An 18,046-nucleotide genomic window follows, 5' to 3' on the forward strand; every position below is an offset into this window, starting at 1 on the left:
ATTAATATATTTTTATTGATTTCAGAGAGGAAGGGAGAGGGAGAGATAGATAGAAACATTAATGATGAAAGAGAATCATCGATTGGCTGCCTCCTACACGCCCTCCACTGGGGATCGAGCCCACAACCCAGGCATGTATTTCTGACTGGAATCAAACCCGGGACCCTTCAGTCCACAGGCTGATGCTTCATCCACTGAGCCAAACCAGCTAGGGGCTTATCACTGATGTTTTTATCTCCTTTTCTCCTCCTCTCTGAAATCTATAAAAACACTTTTTTAAAAAAATTAAAAACAATAAAGTTATCCTAGGAGATCTTGTTGTAGATGGTTTGCAGACATTACTTTGGAAAACATTGGATCAGAGAGGATGTATTCAGACTGCTTAGCATAGTGCCTACACATAACAACCAAAACATCCAATAATTGGTAATTATCTATATACTACCAGTAGCCCGGTGCACGAAATTCGTGCACATTAAAAGGGGATTAATTATAGGAAATAATTTAATATTGCTATTTGCCTTTCTCTATAATAGAAGTGTCAGATGAAAGAAAATTAGTAAAATGTATATGAAAACCTTTCTCCTGTCAGAGTCTGTGGAGCACCCTGGGACCCAGAGTCAAATCCCCGCCCACCCACATGTGCCTCAAAATGGCGTGAGACCCAGACCCGGCTGGCCCCCCTGCATTAGGCTAGATCCAGACCTGGCCAGTCCCACTCTTGTCAAGCCCCGTCGGGCAGGGGGCGTAGCCTCAGGTCCCCTGGCCCGGCGCCAGGATGGTGTGTGGCCTGAGGTCCCCCAGCCCAGACCAGGGCGGGGGGGCGTTCCTTGAGGTCCCCCGTCAAGCCCCGCTGGGTGGGGGGCATGGCCTGAGGTCCCCCATCAAGCCCTGCCAGGCGGGGGCGGAGGTGCAGCCTCAGGTCCATTGGCCCAGCACTTGGAGGGGGGCGCAGCGCAGCCTCAGGTCCCCCGTCAAGCCCAGCTGGGGTGGGAGGTGCGGCCTGAGGTCCCCCATCAAGCCCTGCCAGGCGGGGGGGGTGTGGTCTGAGGTCCCCCGGGCTGGTGCCAGGGTGGGGGCGCAGCCTGAAGTCCCCCGTCCAGCCCCACCTGGTGGGGGGCACAGCCTGAAGTCCCCTGTCAAGCCCCACGGGGGCAAGGGAGGGCGTAGCCTCAGGTCCCTGCTGATTGCTCGTTAAGGCTCCTTATGGGAACTTGGCCTCAGCTCTGGGTGCAGCCACCTTTGTGATGGAGTGATGGTCAATTAGCATATTCCCTCTTTATTAGATAGGATATAAAAGCCTAAGGGACCATTACGACCGGTCGACCAGCCGGTAGCTATTATGTGCACTGACCACCAGGGGGCGGATGCTTAACGCAGGAGCTGCCCCCTGGCGGTCAGTGCGCTCCCACAGCCAACCTCCTGCGGCTGGCCAACTTCCACGGTCCCTTCCCCTGGTCTGCTGGCCCTGATCGTGCACCAGGCCTCTAGTATGATATAATGATTTAATTGATGATATAATAATAGTGCCCAGCTCCAGTGTAGCTTTCCTCTGACTTGTCTTTTATCTAAAGTGAAAATAACTGCTTCTTACTCTACATTCTCATGCCTCAGTGGCATTTTAGTTTTTTTAAATAGACATTTTCAAATATATATAAAAGTAGAGAGAATAATATTTGACATCCCATCTACCTGGCTTCTCCAGATAACAATATTTTGTTGATTTTTAAAGAAATTGACCTTTTACCCTCTCTAGTTTTTGACAGTGTGTTATGTTATTTTATATATATTTTTAAAAAAAATATTTTTATTGCTTTCAGAGAGGAAGGGAGAGGGAGAGAGAGACAGAAACATCAACGATGAGAGAATCATTGATCAGCTGCCTCCTGCATGCCTCATATGGGAGATTGAATCCACAATCCGGGCACGTGCCTCACTGGGAATCAAACCTATGCCTCCTGGTTCATAGGTCGATGCTCAACCACTGAGCCACACAGGCTCAGCTTTTGACAATATTTTAAAGCAAATTCCAGGAATCATGTCTTTTTAGGTAAAATACTTTAAAGATTGTGTTGTCCCATCCTATAATTTGTGGGCAATGAAGAGGGGTCCTGTCTCTCACTATATAAGTAGTGCACAGTGTGAGATATAGCCTCTATGGACAAAAGTAAATGTTAATGGAATTTTTATTTTTTAACTTTTTTCAAATACTTTTTTTTTTTAATCCTTACCTACGGGTATGTTTTTATTGATTTTTTAAAAAGATATTTTTTTATTGACTTCAGGGAGGAAGGGAGAGGGGGAGAGAGGTGGAAACATCAATGATAATCATTGGCTGCCTCCTGTATGCCCCCTACTGGGGATCAAGCCCGCAACCCAGGCATGTGCCCTTGACCAGAATTGAACCTGGGACCCTTCAGTTCACAGGCCGATGCTCTTTTCACTGAGCCAAACCAGCTAGTGCTGATTTTATTGATTTTAGGAAGAGAGGAAAGGAGAGAGAGAAACATTGATGTGAGAGAGAAACACTGATCGATTGGCTCCTGTACACTCCCTGACGGGGGATTGAACCCAAAACCTGGGTATGTGCCCTGACCGAGAATGGAATCTGCAACCTTTTTGTGCATTGGATAATGCTTCAATCAATTGAGCCACCCTGCCAGGGCTGCAATAATTAATTTTTAAAAATTTTACTGCAATATGAATTTTTCTTAATATCACAGTCATATATTGATTTTTGACTTGAATTTAAAACCTTTTAAGCTCTAGCCGGTTTGGATAGAGTCGGCCTGCCAACCAAAGGGTCCCGGGTTGGATTCTGGTCAAGGAGATTAATTGGATAAGGGGAAACCAAACATACCTTGGTTGCAGGCTCCTCCCCAGCCCGGGCCCTGGTTGGGGCAAGTGCTCGAGATAATCAATTGATGTGTTTCTCTCACATCGATATTTCTCTCTGTCTTTCCCCTTCTCTTCCACTCTCTCTAAAAATCAGTGGAAAAATATCCTCAGATGTAGATTTAAAAATAAATAAATAAAAATACAACCTTCTAAGGAAGGAAAATTCCAGCAAGCAATTTAACAGTCGGATACTTGCTGCTTTGACATCTCCCCAACCACAGTGCCCCCTAGAGGCAGGAACACCCCAACTAGAGGAAGAATTTGTAATGTAGAGAGAGGTTAAGAGTTAGAGACTCAAGGAAGGATGGTTCCTAAACTTGGAGGCCTTGGTGTGGAATAAATGAAACCACACAGGAATGTTGACTTCCTCACCTGGTTGGAGAAATCCAAGAATGGGCAATGATAATTTAACTGGGAGGGGTGTGGGATATGGTTCTGTCACTGCCACAGTCCAGTGATGAATGCCACCCAGTGTTGAACAGGCTGATTGTCATCCCTTACCTCTTCACTTTGAGGACTTAGAGTGCCTTCTACTGCCTTCCGATGCAAGGCCTAACTCCTCTGGCTGGTTTCAAGGCTTCGCACAGAGGTTCTCAGTCCCATCTGTGCTTTAGAATCGTTGGGGAGTTATTTTAAAATAAAAGTTCTCAAGGTCAGCCTGACAGTCAGGGAGGGTAGAGAACCTCTGGCTTCATGTAACCTGGTCCCAGTCAAGTTACCCTCCCTGACCCCCATCTCATAAATCTAATAGCTCATGAACACTGTGGTTCCTCTGCCCTTTGCAATTTGCTTGTGCCCCCCTTTTCTTTCCCCCCTCCCCATGACGAGAAAAATCCCAGGCAGACAGTGCTACATAGTGCAAAAGCTTTGGAATCATGCAGACTTGAGTTCAGATCCTCCCTCCTCAAGGTGAGCAAAGGACTTAACCTTTCAGAGACTCAATTTGCTCATCGATAAAATGAGGATGTTATTTTCTGCCCCTTAGAGGTTTTCATTTTGTTTACATCAATAAGCATCCAAGATCACCTTCTGCTACCCTGAAGTATTACAGGTATTTGGTTCCCATTCTCAATTTTTTTTTCCAGAAATCAGAGTGGGCTCCCTGACTCAGGGTGTGATAGGGGGACATAAAAATCTTCCTGGAGTTCTGATCTGAGCTGAGTATTAAAGAACAAGTAGAGATTGATCAAGTCGAGGGGCTGTATTTCAGGCAGGGGCCATTAGCAGTGGCACAAAACAGCAGGGGAGAAATAGAATATAGAGAGCAGTGTGGAATGTTTAGAGTGTGAAGCTCAAAGTAGTGGGAGGTGGGACTAGGTTGCTGGTGAGGTCCAAGTCCTGAAGAGCCTGCTGGCAAGCCCCGCTGTAAGCTTTTACTTAGACCCCTGGGTGGTAAGGATTCATTGAAGAGTTTCCAACGTGGAGAGGAGTGACCTGGTCAGCTTCGGGCTTTGGGTAGGTGACTGATTACTGTATCAACTAAGGTTGGCACAAGACCACTTAGAAGGCTGCTTTAGTAGTTTTGGTGAGCTGAAAGGATATGAGTGGTGATAGGGCAGGAAGCACACAGAGGTAGAAAAACTTGGGTAGTAGAACTGATAGGATTGTATATGGGCTCGTAAGGAAAACAAAGAATATCTTACAACAACGGACACTTACTGAAGGTGCTGGACACTGTTCTAAGAGCTGTGGCTATAGTGTCATTTAGTCCTCACAACTCTGACTTGTAGAGTTTGTCATCCCTATTTTACAGATAAGAAAACTGAGAAAAGGAAGTGAAGTACTGGCCCATTTAAGGTCACAGTAGTTAGTGGGAGACAATGACTCAGTCAATTTGACTCGTGGCAGAGCCCATACTCTTAGCCACCTTAGCAGGTGACTGCTATTGAGGAAATACCAAGGATTTGAACATCAGGTTTCTGGTTCGGGTGATTGGATGCGCAGTTTGGTGGGCTTATCAACAGAGACAAATACAAGAGTCAAATATGAAGGGCCTATGGGATATCCAGGAGGAAGTATCTGGTGGGCAGATAGTTTAATACAAGGCTCAGATCAGGAAGAAATCTGTACAGTAAGAGCAATTTAAGAAATACCAGAAAATTCTGGTAGGAATTAAAAGAATCATTGAGTTGGTTTATGGTGGTATACAGAGTGAAAAGATGAAAGATTCTAAAAAAAGAAAAGATGAAAGATTTTGAGATGGAATCTTGGGACCCATGTAGAGGATAGACTGTCTATCGAGGGAGGAGGAGAGCCAGGGTCTGAGAGGCCAAGGGAGCAGAGCATGGATAGTAATAATTAATGATTAGCATTGATGGAGTAATTAGTAAGTGCATTGTTTTTATTAACATCTGTATTTTACATGTGACTCCCTCATACTTATCAAGGTCACACAGTAAGTGGTTGAATCACATTTGAATAAAAGATTTGAATCCTGCCTGAATTATTTCAGAACCTTGCTCTTAACCACTATGGTGTATAGTAGGGGTGGGGAACTTCTGGCCTGTGGGCCGTATAAGGCCCTCAAAATCATTTGGTCTGGCCCTGCCAAGCATTATGGGTGAATTATTTAAATGTTTGACCAAATAGAGCAGGCTAATTTTTAAGTTGATAATTTTGTGTGGCCCGTGAATGATTTTATAAATATCCAAATGGCCCTTGGCAGAAAAAAGGTTTCCTATCCCTGGTGTATAGCTTCTCATAATACTAGTATAATGAGATCTCTGAAGAAGCGGGATGGGATGGGTCAAGGATCCTGTTAGAGGGTTGGCCTTGAATGGGAGAAGGATCAGCTCATTTTTTGGAAGGAAATGTAGTGAGGTAGTGCTATGGGTACTTGGAAGGAGAGGGGGAGGGAAGATTATTACTGGTGAACCCAGTCTTGGTGAAGGTGACCAAGTCACACCTAGAGATTAATGGTTAAATTAGATGTTTGATGTGGGGGGAAATGCTTGTGAACAATATGAAGTCTAACCCTACTGGGGACTGTCATGTGATTATGTTACCTGTCTTTGAGGCTCTCTGCGATACATCCAGCCTTATAGGTGAAATCATCTCTCTACTCCAGTCCCCAATCATCTTTCCTCCTCTGAGTTTTCATTGAATTTAAGAGTTCATTTCAAGCATTCTTCATTGTGTCTGAAATTTGCACTGGTCTAATTTTAAACCACTGTAGAAAGGGACTTCATCCTTTAAACTACTTATGTTTCTTTCTGAATGCTTAGAGTTGGGCACATGGGTAGGTATCTGGTAAATGCTTACCACTAATAATTATATCATTTTGATAGCAGTTGCAAACCTAAGTTGAAGAAGAAAGCAATGGACTTTTCTGTTTAGAGTGAATTTTCTTTATAAACACAAGGGGGTGCTCTTTAACCGTCAATGCCCAGTAAAAGTTAAATGTCTATTTTAAAGCCTCAGAAGGAAAGCGGGTAGGGCGTCTGCACTAGGCAGATTCCTGCAGGAACAGTAATGCAATCAAATGGTAGGTATTTTAGTTATTCTTTAAAATGGAAAGGTTCATTGTCTTTGAGATACGATTTTCTCCAAATTCAAGTATTTAAGAAAAATTTCTTCCTAGGTCTCTCCAGAAGACCCTGAAGCTCAGTTCCTGATCCGCACTGGATCTCTTGGCCGAAACAGGGCCGAAGCCTCTCTGGAGCGAGCTCAGAATCTCAACCCCATGGTGGAAGTGAAGGCGGACACTGAGGATATAGAAAAGAAACCCGAGTCCTTTTTCACTCAGTTTGATGCTGTGAGTTTCAGAGAGAGTGTCCGATCTGGGGGAATTAAAGCACTAAGTGTGTGTGTTCTATGTACACTAAAGCATTAGAATCTCGAATTCTGAGCTTTTCCCAAGTAAGTTTATAAGCTGTACTGCTCTTTAGGTTTACTGTACTGCCTTAGTAGATTGAGTGTGTTGGTAGGTGGATCCGGTATGTTGGGTCTGCTATAGCTGTGAGTTGCTGTCTGTTGGTTTCTTCTTTGGGCGTATGTTCCCCTAGACCAGGTTTCTTCCTTGGTGTTTGTCTTCCTTCCAGAATCTTTGCACATGGCTTTGATACATATTACTGCAAATGTTTTCTCCTGAAAACTTAACAAGTTGGTGATTAATTTCTGTAGCAGAGTCTTTTTTTTTTGTTAGAAATATCAAACTACAGCTTGTGTTTTGTCTTTAAAAAGAGCACACCTGATCTTGGTCTGTCTCTTTCACTCAGCCACTTTGACCATGTTGCCATGGATAACTAGACAAAATCACTATAGTCATAAGCCAAATGAGGCATATCCAACCTCACTTGGTTTCTCTGCCAAATCTCTGCAGAGGTGAAAGGATAAGTTAAATTCTGTTTCAGTGCCTGTGACCTTTCAGACATGGTTCCTTGTACCCTGCAAGAAGCTTGAATAATTGTGAAAGTCACAGATGATCTACTTGTTTTTTAAATGAAAGGCCCATTATACGAGAGGTTAGAATTCGGGTTGAGTAGTTTGTTTTTCACGCTGTTATATTTCATATGCGCATCTGTTCAAATATGGGCTTGAAATGATGGATCATCTGTGCATTTTGTCCTTTTTTTCTTTTTAATTCATTCTGTTTCGTAACTCCAGATATTGGAACATTTTCCATGTGGATGAAGGTCTTCTCTTCATTCCTTTATTCATAGTAACCACATTTGATTTATTCTAGGTGTCCCTCAACCTTCTAGCAACTAGAAGCTTTGTTAGAACTGAAGCGTGGAGCCAGTTGCTTGTATAATGCATGTGCACGGGGCAAGCGTGACTGTCGCACAGGCCATGTTTGACTGGTCCTGAATTGGGTTTAGTCACTTGTGACTCTGTACCAGTTTCCATTTGGTCAGTTGATTGCATGTTCAATTGTGGTTGTCTCACCTTTTTAGATTTGATTTTTCCTTGGGAGGCTGTGTCCTCTGAATGACACCAGATGCACATATTTCTCCATGAGTGTTATTTCAGTAGTCTGCCTGCCAGACAAGAGCAGAGAGGTTCTATCAAATGAAAATATCCTTTTGTAATTTATTCCCCAACTTTTATGTTCAGATGAAAAATGTCTACATTAGAAGTTATCTTCTTGGCCATGATTACAAAGCTTCTCCAGAAAAGATGGTGTTTTATGCCATGAAATTTAGCCATTTCCAATCCTTTAACTTATTGGAATAGAACCTATAGGCCTCAGAGCAGCATTGTTAATTCAACTGAGTAAATCACCAGTTCATTGTCTAAGCCTGAATGGAAGGTCACTTGGTCTGTAACCTTTTTTTTTTTTTTTTTGGTCCTTAAATTGAGATAAAGTTTTCACATGGAAAACTGGAAAAGTAATCTCAACAGGACTTGTTTATCTTTTTTATCTGAACGCATCAATCAAAAGAAGGGGGGAAAGTGCCCTTGTATTTAAACGTGACTAGGGGTCAATTTTAAAAACTGGTTTTGCTCCTTGTTGTAGCTTATTCAGATTTTAATATATTTAATCACTTAGAAATAACTTGCACTTAAGTTATTAGTGTCTTTTTCTTTTCATGAAAACCATGAAATGTGGCTTATATGTGTTCATGGATCAGGGGAAACAAATTCATTAAATGGCTTTTACTTTCTAGTTAAACACATTTCATTTGGGTTGCAGAATGTAACGTCTCATAATTTACATTTTCTACGCACTGAAACCTGCAACTTTTCTTTTGTCTTCTAGCCATAGGATCCAAGGAACCTGTTGTACCAGTTTGAAACTGGCTTTAGACATGTCTAGTGAGACTGTTCATTAAGATTTATTTAGACATCAGGACAATGATTCACAGTTTGCAGAACTCACACCCAGCCAATTTCTTTCTTTCTGCAGGTATGTCTGACTTGCTGCTCCAGGGATGTCATAATTAAAGTTGACCAGATCTGTCACAAAAACAGCATCAAGTTCTTTACAGGAGATGTTTTTGGCTACCACGGATACACATTTGCCAATCTTGGAGAGCATGAATTTGTAGAGTAAGTGTTGGGAGAGGAGGAGAGAATATAACATTTTCAAAGTGTAATTTTACTCACTGATAGGGGATGAACCATTAAGGAAAGTCTTTTACTATAACACTTAGAATATTGGGAAACCAATTCATTAACAGCTTCTGATACATAGATTTTGTGTTCAGAATTGTAGGAGATGGGGACCTTGCCTTCCACAATGATGGTCTAATTTAAAGCATAAAGAAAGCAGTGTTCTAGGCAATTAAAGTACATCACCTGGGGATTTGATCACTCTGGATTTCAGGGGGTGAAACACGCTTTTAGGGAAGGCTTGTTTGGATTGTAAACATTTTTGCCCAGCTTAGCAGGTCAAACTTTTCAGGTTGAGAGTTAGTAAAATTAGTACAAAATAAGTTAGATGGCCAACTCTGGAGGCACACTCAGCCAACATCTACCTAGGAAATAAAAAGCTCCATGGCCCAAAGACTGCTCTGTGCAACCAGCAGCCCTTGTCCTTTCAGTTTGAACATTGTGGTTGCAGACCGTGGTGATTCTCACATGATGGGGCCTGCAGGGTTTTGAACTTGTGGCATCTAGATGAAAGATGATACCGGTATTGTAAAACTACATAAATTGGGCTTTTTTTGGTTGTAATTTTCTGACCACTGACACCCCCTCTCCCCCATGAGAGGTAAAGAGAGATCCTACTGTGTGGCAGGTGAGCTTCCTACCAAGTCAAGAACTTTCTTTAGTTCAGCTTCTCACGCAAGTCACTGAAATTTCTCTGGTCTGCAAGTTTCTTGCCTGTAAAATTGACATGCGGGGAGGGGGGAGTACAAACATGTTCAGGATCTCCCATAACTCCCAAAGTTTTGTGGCTTTAGGAAATCTAGTTCTTTGGGCACATTATAAATGGATAAAGAAGTCATAGAGGAAAGCAGTCCAGATTATTTTAATGGGAGTTCCCCATGGCAGAGGGGAGGAATTTAGTTAGAGTAATTCATGATTCAAGTGGTACATTCACAAAGTTTTGTTTTTTTTTTAAATATATTTTTTTATTGATTTTTTTTTACAGAGAGGAAGGGAGAGGGATAGAGAGTTAGAAACATTGATGAGATAGAAACATCCATCAGCTGCCTCCTGCACACCTCCTACTGGGGATGTGCCTGCAACCAAGGTACATGCCCTTGACCGGAATCGAACCTGGGACCTTTCAGTCCGCAGGCCGACGCTCTATCCACTGAGCCAAACCGGTTAGGGCCACAAAGTTTATTGAGAGCTTACTCGGCAATGTGCTAAGAAATGTATGTTATTTCTCTTCTTACAAGAATCTTTTGTTAGCAGTTGTTACTCTCACGTAGTGGGTGACTGGCTCGTCAGGTAATTGGCGGCCAAGCTGGGATTTGAACCCAGATCTGTTTGACTCCAAAACTTTGGCTCGTAACCAACATCCCATTCTGTGAGCTGGTAATGCTTTATCTGCTCTAATGGCATGATCCTAGAGTAGAACTGGATTCCCTCCCTGTCACCGTCTAGGGAGAAGACCAAAGTTGCCAAGGTTAGCCAAGGAGTAGAAGATGGCCCTGATACCAAGAGAGCAAAACTGGATTCATCTGAGACAACTATGGTCAAAAAGGTATGTGTACTGTGGGGGGAGGGGTCAGGAACCCTTCGCCTCATGGGAACAGGCAGTTACAGTGGCATAGGAGGGAAGCCAGCACGGTGGGCTTGACGGGAGGGTCTGGATAGACTGGGTCAGTGCTTGTCCCACTTAAAGGGGGGTAGCTGCTGCTTAGTGCCAGCCAGCTGAGCTGTGAGGGAATGTGTGGATCCAGGATGTCAAATGTGATTTTTAAGACAATCAGAAATGTAGAGCCCGGCCAGCATGGCTCAATAGTTTTTTATTTTTTTTAAAGATATATTTTATTGATTTTTTACAGAGGAAGGGAGAGGGATAGAGAGTTAGAAACATCGATGAGAGAGAAACATCGATCTGCTGCCTCCTGCACACTCCCCACTGGGGATGTGCCCGCAACCAAGGTACATGCCCTTGACCGAAATCGAACCTGGGACCTTTCAATTCGCAGGCCAACGCTCTATCCACTGAGCCAAACCAGTTAGGGCATGGCTCAATAGTTGAGCATCGACCTATGAACCAGGAGATCATGATTCAATTCCCGGTCAGGGCACATGCCCAGGTTGTGGGCTCGATCACCACCCAGTGTGGGGTGTGCAGGAGGCAGCCAATCAATGATTCTCTCTCATCATTGATGTTTCTATATCTCTCTCCCTCTCCCTTCCTCTTTGAAATGAATAAAAATATACTTTAAAAAAGAAAAGAAATGTAGTGGGCTTTTTTTAATGCTCTATCCCAAACTTTTTAATACTGGCAACCTACTCACCAATGCTGTTCTTGTCAACAGCAGAGGCTAAAGAGAACATGTTTGCAGGACTTACATGGTCTGTGGGCCACTGATATGACCCCTGGTGTATGAAGTAGTATCAGAAAAACTATTTTTGAGCAAAGGCCATGAATTTTTTTTAATTGATTTTAAAAAGAAACATCAGTTTGTTGTTCTACTTATTTATGCATTCATTGGTTGAGTCTTATATATGCCCTTATGCGGATGGAACCCGCAACCTTGGTGTATCTGGACAACCCTCCAACCAACTGAGCTACCCAGCCAGGGCCAAAGAGCATTACGTTTGTTTTGTTTGTTTTTTTATTTTAAAGAAAAGTGAGATTGGTAGACACTTTAGTAAGGTCCTAAGTGGGCAGGACACAGTTTAAACTTGAATTGTTTTATTTCTTTAAAGTTTAGGTTTCACCAAATCTTTCAAGAACAAAGGCCTCAAGGTTGGCAAATGTTATCAGGTGTATACTTTTAAATTTATACTTAGATTCTACTTGGAATTAGTGCAGTAATTTACATTCATTTTCTAAAAAGAGGAGTGGAAAGGGAATCAGAGACGCTGGTTTCTAGTTGGTGGTGGAATCTTGTGGTGGGGAAAACCAGGTGAAGTGGTCAGAATTGGTTTTGTCGAACTGAGAGGAAAGATACGACCAAGCCCATATTTACTCTTTGCTTTGTAGATTTAAATGTTGAGAAAGAAAAACAGCTGGTCAGAGCATTGAGTTAAAATTGCTCTAAAGGGGGGATTCTAAGAGCGCAGAAACCACAAAAGAGACTGCAGAAACCACAGAAGTGGAACTCTTCAAGTTTCCAGCAAGGCTTCGCCGGAGATTTTCTCTTTCTTGCTCTTTATGTTTGTGCTGGAATAGTTTGATGCCGTGCGTGTGATACAGAGGAATTATTAAGCCCTAATTTTAGTGTCTATTCACAGGACCGTAATTATCTTGAGTGAACATTGGTGTTTTGGCCAAAACTTGGGTCCTTTTTTTTTCTTCCTTTCTTTCTTCTTGAGGCCCAGTCAAGCCTTTTCTGAATAGCGCCGTGAGTTTGGTGGGGGGAGATAAATTGTTAACTAACGGAGGAGCACAAAGGCAGCTTTGTGGGTGCTGTCAATTTATAAATCACACCCTCTTACAAGTGTGACACTTGGCCTTGGTGTGAAGGGTTTTATGGCTTAAGGGCTTCTTTGATTGAGGCGGGTCTTTCACATTCAAATAGAGAGTGCCTAGCTTTGTTAGCCCTTCACAGCTGGAAGTTTCCCGGGAGTCACTTCTGAGGGTGCCCACTGGGGCAGATCGGGAAACCTCTTTTGGGAGCCACTTTCTCTAGCTATGAGGAGAATGTGGCAGCCCTGGCAGGCATTGGGAGGCCTTCGCGTACCATCCCTAGGGCTCTCCAGTCGCATAGCTCTTTGTGCAGCCCCTTCCTACATGGGACCGGAGTTGAAGGTATCAAAATATGCCCAGCTGACATTGTTAGTCAGCTGTTTCCCTTGGACAATTCAGGCTGGGATTCCAACCTCGAGCCCTTAAGGTTGCGAGGCATTCAGTGCATTCCTGATGACAATCCCCGGGATTCCAGACCTTGCCTTTGTGCGGCCTCCCCAGAGCGCTGGAAGGACTGGGCTGCACAGGTCTGGGCCAGGACTTGGCCACCTGGTACTAATACGGGTCCTCCGTTTTTTGGCAGAGACCGTTCTGAGGTGTGGAAGTTTTCCTCCAACTCAAAAATCCTTTGATTCAGATTCTGCCCTTTTGCCTAAATTGTATGGAATAACTAGTTGGGTTATGCTCAGAGTGCAGGATGGGGGTGGGGGAGCAGCCACTTCCTGTTTCCTGTGAAAGGTTTCTGGTTAGGGTCCAAATGTTGTAAAGCCACTTTTGCTTCAAGGTACGCATTGTGCTCCTAAATTAGAAACAGTTAAAAAACAAAGAGGGAAAAACAGAGGTTGTGGTTTTCACACAGTCTAGGAAGACACGAGGTCTTTCTAGCACACGTGCCATCATGATAAATACAGCAGTAGGGAAGTGCATAGCCCAGAGACAGGTGCTTAGTAGTTTGTTTGCTTCCTTTGCTGCCCAGGAGAAGTCGCGCAACAGATTTCATCAGGATTGGGTCTTGGGCACAAACCTGACGTACAGTGGATGAAGGAGAGAGCACAGTAATGGTTTTGTGGTGAGGAAGTGTTCACGTTTCCCAGAGAGAGTTGTTAGAATTGGCGTGTGAAGGCCAGTTTGTCAGGCACTGAAGCCAGGACCAGTCCTAGGAAGCAGGATCAACCAAAAGCACAGATGTAAGACAGTGACTGGCTTTCCTCACTCCAGAACGCCAGCTCTTTCTGTCTCTTTGAGTTGCAAAACGCCTACTGTGTTCAAGGCAGTGATTTGGGTGCAGGGAGTCACATACAGTCCCGTTGTCACCATTTACAGATGATGCGGAAGCTAAGAGAAGTTAAATGACCTGCCAAGGTCACACAGCCCTAAGAAGCAGCAGATGGGAGAGCATAGACAGAGGCTACGGGCACGGGCTCGCCCTATGACTTACTGTGATTCCCCTGGGAGTTCTAGGATAATTTGAACTGTTATGAGGATGGTGGATACAATATTGTTAACATGGGGATCATTTCGGAAAAACCTATGGGAGAAGCCATTATCACATTCCCATTTGCTGCTCCTGTTTCTATATTGTTAGGAGCTGCCAGACATGAGTAGATAGATGCCTGATGATGGTTACTTGCCCTGGTCGCACTTTAAAAACTAATCATGAAGTAGGATTTGTTCATAACATGCTTAAAAATGCAGGTTTAATTTTACCTCTGCTTCTGAAAATAGTAGGTGACTAATTTGGGCACTGTTAATACTCTTCCCATGAATTAGTTGTGAAATTCCACGGTGGAGTAGTGATTCATTATTATGATTCCCCCTTCCTGCGCAGTTTGTTGACAGCTCAGTCATCCTCCTCTCACTGCCGTCCTTAAAGAAACATTCCTCATGACTGACTAGTTTCATTCCTCCTCTTTTATGTGGCATCTTGATTTGTAACCATGATTCCCCTTCAGATCACTTGTCAGTGTCTCTCCCATTAGAGTTTAAGCTCCATCGGGGCAGTTTTGTCCACTGCTGTACTCCGAGACAGTGCCTGGTACAGTCATATTCAGGAAATGTCTGTGCAGTGTCGTTGTGGCTGTTCCTGCAGTATAATATGATAGCTTCAGAGCAGATTATTGTCACTTAAAAAAGAATTATTGAATTAACTTTCTTTGTGATCAACTAAGTGGATTAACTTTGTAGTACCTTAGGTCTCAGAGTTTAGGTTTTTGAGCTAAGCCAAGAACAAAATTCCAAACAGGACAAGGGACTTGGCTAGAAATATGTAGAAGTCATTGAGTTGCCTAGACCAGAGCCTTCAGGCCCAGGCGCTGCTCATTGTCAGAATCACTTTGGGGGAGGGGTGGCAGGGAAATGCAGGGTGCAAACTGCAGAAAGGTTGGTGGAATTCCGGTAGCCCAATCCAGTGTGTGTGTGTGTGTGTGTGTGTGTGTGTGTGATATTTGATGCACAAAAATAATGCCACATCAATGCAAGTTTTGGGACATAACAATGAAATACTATTCAACTTAAAAACAAAAACATTTCCAGGCTATCGTACTAATCTGTGTGCTTCTCTCTCTCCTTCCCTGGGCTGCAGGTATTTGTGTGGACTTAATAAGGTACCTGAAGGGTGGATATAGCCCTGCTTGGCATGGTGTTTTATCATGTGTGTGTAAGTTTTAACTAGTGGAATAGAACTTATTGTGTGATGATGTAGGTATAAATCAAGAAGGATATAGCTAACCATGTACCCACCACCCAACCTAGAGCATAAAGCATTACCACTGTGGTTAGGGCTCACCCCTGACTGTCTTTCCCAACATAAGTAACCACTGTCCTCCATTGTGGTTCTGCCTCCCATGCATTTCTTCTTACTACGTATGTATTTCCCAGCAATAAAGCATTGTTTAGTGTGCTTTGTAACTTTTTAAGAATTGGTTCATATTCTGTGAATGCCGCCACCTGCTTTTTAAGAGCAGTGTTATATCTCGGTAGTTCCCGGGCTTCCCTGTCCATGTTGGTAGCCACTGGCCACGTGTGGCTAGTGGAATTAGTTAAAATTAAATAAAATAAAAAATTTGCTTCTTCAGCCAAACTATATCTCACATGCTTGGTAACTACGTGTGGCTATTGGCATCTGTATTGCAAAGATAGAAGATGTTTCATCCTCACAGCAAGTTCTCTTGGATAGCACTGCAGGACTGACTCTCTCTCTCTATCTCTCTATCTCTCTATCTCTTTCTCTCTCTCTCAGCTGTAGAGTATTGGTTGTGTGAATACCTCACTATTTGTTCTGCTGTTTGATGGGCATTTCGGTCTGTATCCGTTTACATTTCAAAGCCAGCAATATATGACAGTAACGTGTGCTAGCTTCAGGCCCTTTTGCCACTCTGCAGAGTGTGAAAACTGTCTGTTGCGGTTGTTATTTGTTAAGAGTGCTTTGTTTGTTTGTTTGTTTTGAATCATATGAGCCGTTTATTCCAATACTGCCGGCAGTATGGGAGAGCAGCAGGTCATCCGCAGAAGTCTGCTGTTAGAGTGCTCTTTAAAAAACCACAGTCTCCCATGAATAGGTGCGGAAATTAGACCTAGAAACCTGTAGTATATTGTTTTTTAAATAAGGTATGCATATGTTTATTTTTTTAAATACATTTTTATTGATTTCAGAGAGGAAGGGAGAGAGAGAGAGAGAGAGAGAGAGAGAGAGAGAGAGAAACATCAATGATGAGAATCATTCATTGGCTGCCTCCTGCACGTCCCACTGGGGACTGAGCCTGCAACCCGGGCATGTGCCCTGACCAGGAGTCAAACTGTGACCTCCTGGTTCATAGGCCGACACTCAACGATTGAGCCAAGCCAGCCAGGCGAAACCTGTAGTTTTAAAAGTTGATTTGATGCTGATTTACATTCAACTTTATTTTATATCCAGAACTATATCACGTTACAGATGTTCAGCCTGATTTAAAAAGTAAAATGTATTCACCATCCCAGGTGTGGAAAACACAGAAAAAGTTGAGAGAATGTGAACACTGTTCTCCAATAATGACTATAACGTTCTTTTCAGAATACTTTCTGTGCATAATAAAGTTGGAGTACTAATTAATATATATGGAGACATATAAGACATATAATGACCTAATATATATGACATGTATTGTGTTTTGCTTTTTTTATTCAATGCGTTTTTGGAAGCACTCCCAGACTTTTATCTACTTTGGAGAGCAGGTTTACATTGCCGTGCTGTAATCTATTGAACCAGTCTCCTTTTACATTGGCAAGGTCACTGCGGTTTCCCACACTTCTAAATGGCCTAGCACAACCCCATAACTTGATGGCTGATAGACCATGTGGAGAATTCACCTTTTATATTTACTGTGGGGAGTTTTGGCAAATGAGAAGCAGCTCACAAGTATTTATTGAAAATCTAGTCTCTTCGGTGCTGTGCCTTTTACTGTGGTCCCTACCTCCGGGAGCGATAGGAGTGAGTGTGAGAGGGCTTGTTACTAGTCTTAACTGGACTATGAGCTTGAAATCCTTAAGGCTCAGGATGGCCCATGAAGGAGTGGGTAGCAGAGGAGAACGCGTTAACCCTTCTAGACAGAGGGTTCCGGGAGCCAAGGGAGTGGAGAAGTGGAAGGGGCAGGTGAGCTGTGAAAGGTAGCCGTTTGAGGGTGTCATTCAGGGAGATGGTGGGCGCTGCTGCTCGGCAGACACTGGCCTGGGTGCTTCACCTGAAAGACCCGTCATTCCCTGAGAGCCCTGTCCAGTGTGTTTTCTCTTCAGAAACCCAGAGCTGGTGAGCTGAGCGAGACAGGCACCACCTCTTGCACCTGTCCTCCTACAGATTAGGTGACTTGGTTAAGTTTTGTTTTATTTTTCATTGTTGTGAAAGTCGAGAGTAGACTTTTGGTAGTTTGGACAACAAAAAAGGGACATTAGCCATGGCCAGTGTGTTTAGTGGTTAGTTAGAGCGTCAGCCCATGCACCGAAGGGTTGCAGGTTCGATTCACGGTAAAGGGCACGTACCTGGGTTGCAGGTTCCCTTCCCACCCCCAGTAAGGGTGCCTGCAGGAGGCAACCAGTCAGTGTGTCTCACATCTATGTGTCAATGTTTGTCTCTCTCCCTCCTCCTCTCCCTCTCTCCTTTCCACTCTGTCTGAAAAGCAATGGAAAAAATATTCTCAGGTGAGGGTTAACAACAACAAAGTGGGGGGGGGGGGCATTACTTGGAGGCAGGCTGGGGTAACACAAGAAGCATTCTGGGAAGGGTAAAAAAACCAGGCAGCTGGTGGTAGGAATTTGGCCCTTCTCTTAAGAGCCCTGCCATTAATATGGCTTCACTTCCAACTTTCACATTCTCACTTCCCAGGATAAAGGATCTGATTGGTCAGTCTTGGGCCCTGGGCCCTCCCCTGGCTCTGTCACCTGTGGCTGGAGGGCTAGTACCTATTACAGATGGGGCCACTGTGGACCTCCTCCCCACATACCAGGGAACTTCCTAAAGGTTGTCTGCCACAGTCAGGCCGAGGTAAATTCATTTGCCTGAGGTCACAACTTAGTGGCAAAACTGGGATGGCTCTGTCCTTAGACTTTGGGAAGGAAAGGGCCTCTGTCCTTGGCCCTAGTGCTCTAGAAGGTCCCAGTTTGTCCTCCTTCCAGCCATTCCTCTCACAGGGTGAG

The 18,046-nt window shown here is 43.7% G+C and overlaps 1 protein-coding gene across 1 annotated transcript in view; it reads left to right on the forward strand.

The window, feature by feature from the left end:
• Positions 1-18,046, forward strand: part of SAE1 (SUMO1 activating enzyme subunit 1) — a 69,036-nt gene that overhangs the window by 13,448 nt on the left and 37,542 nt on the right. The window contains exons 3-5 of the mRNA XM_079799792.1: positions 6,479-6,652; positions 8,747-8,889; positions 10,399-10,498. Of these exons, the coding sequence (XP_079655918.1) occupies positions 6,479-6,652; positions 8,747-8,889; positions 10,399-10,498 (417 nt within the window). The remainder of the gene's footprint in view (positions 1-6,478; positions 6,653-8,746; positions 8,890-10,398; positions 10,499-18,046) is intronic.

This window comes from Cnephaeus nilssonii, assembly GCF_951640355.1.
Source record: "Cnephaeus nilssonii genome assembly, chromosome: 20".
In the NCBI taxonomy this organism is placed as follows: Eukaryota; Metazoa; Chordata; class Mammalia; order Chiroptera; family Vespertilionidae; genus Cnephaeus; species Cnephaeus nilssonii.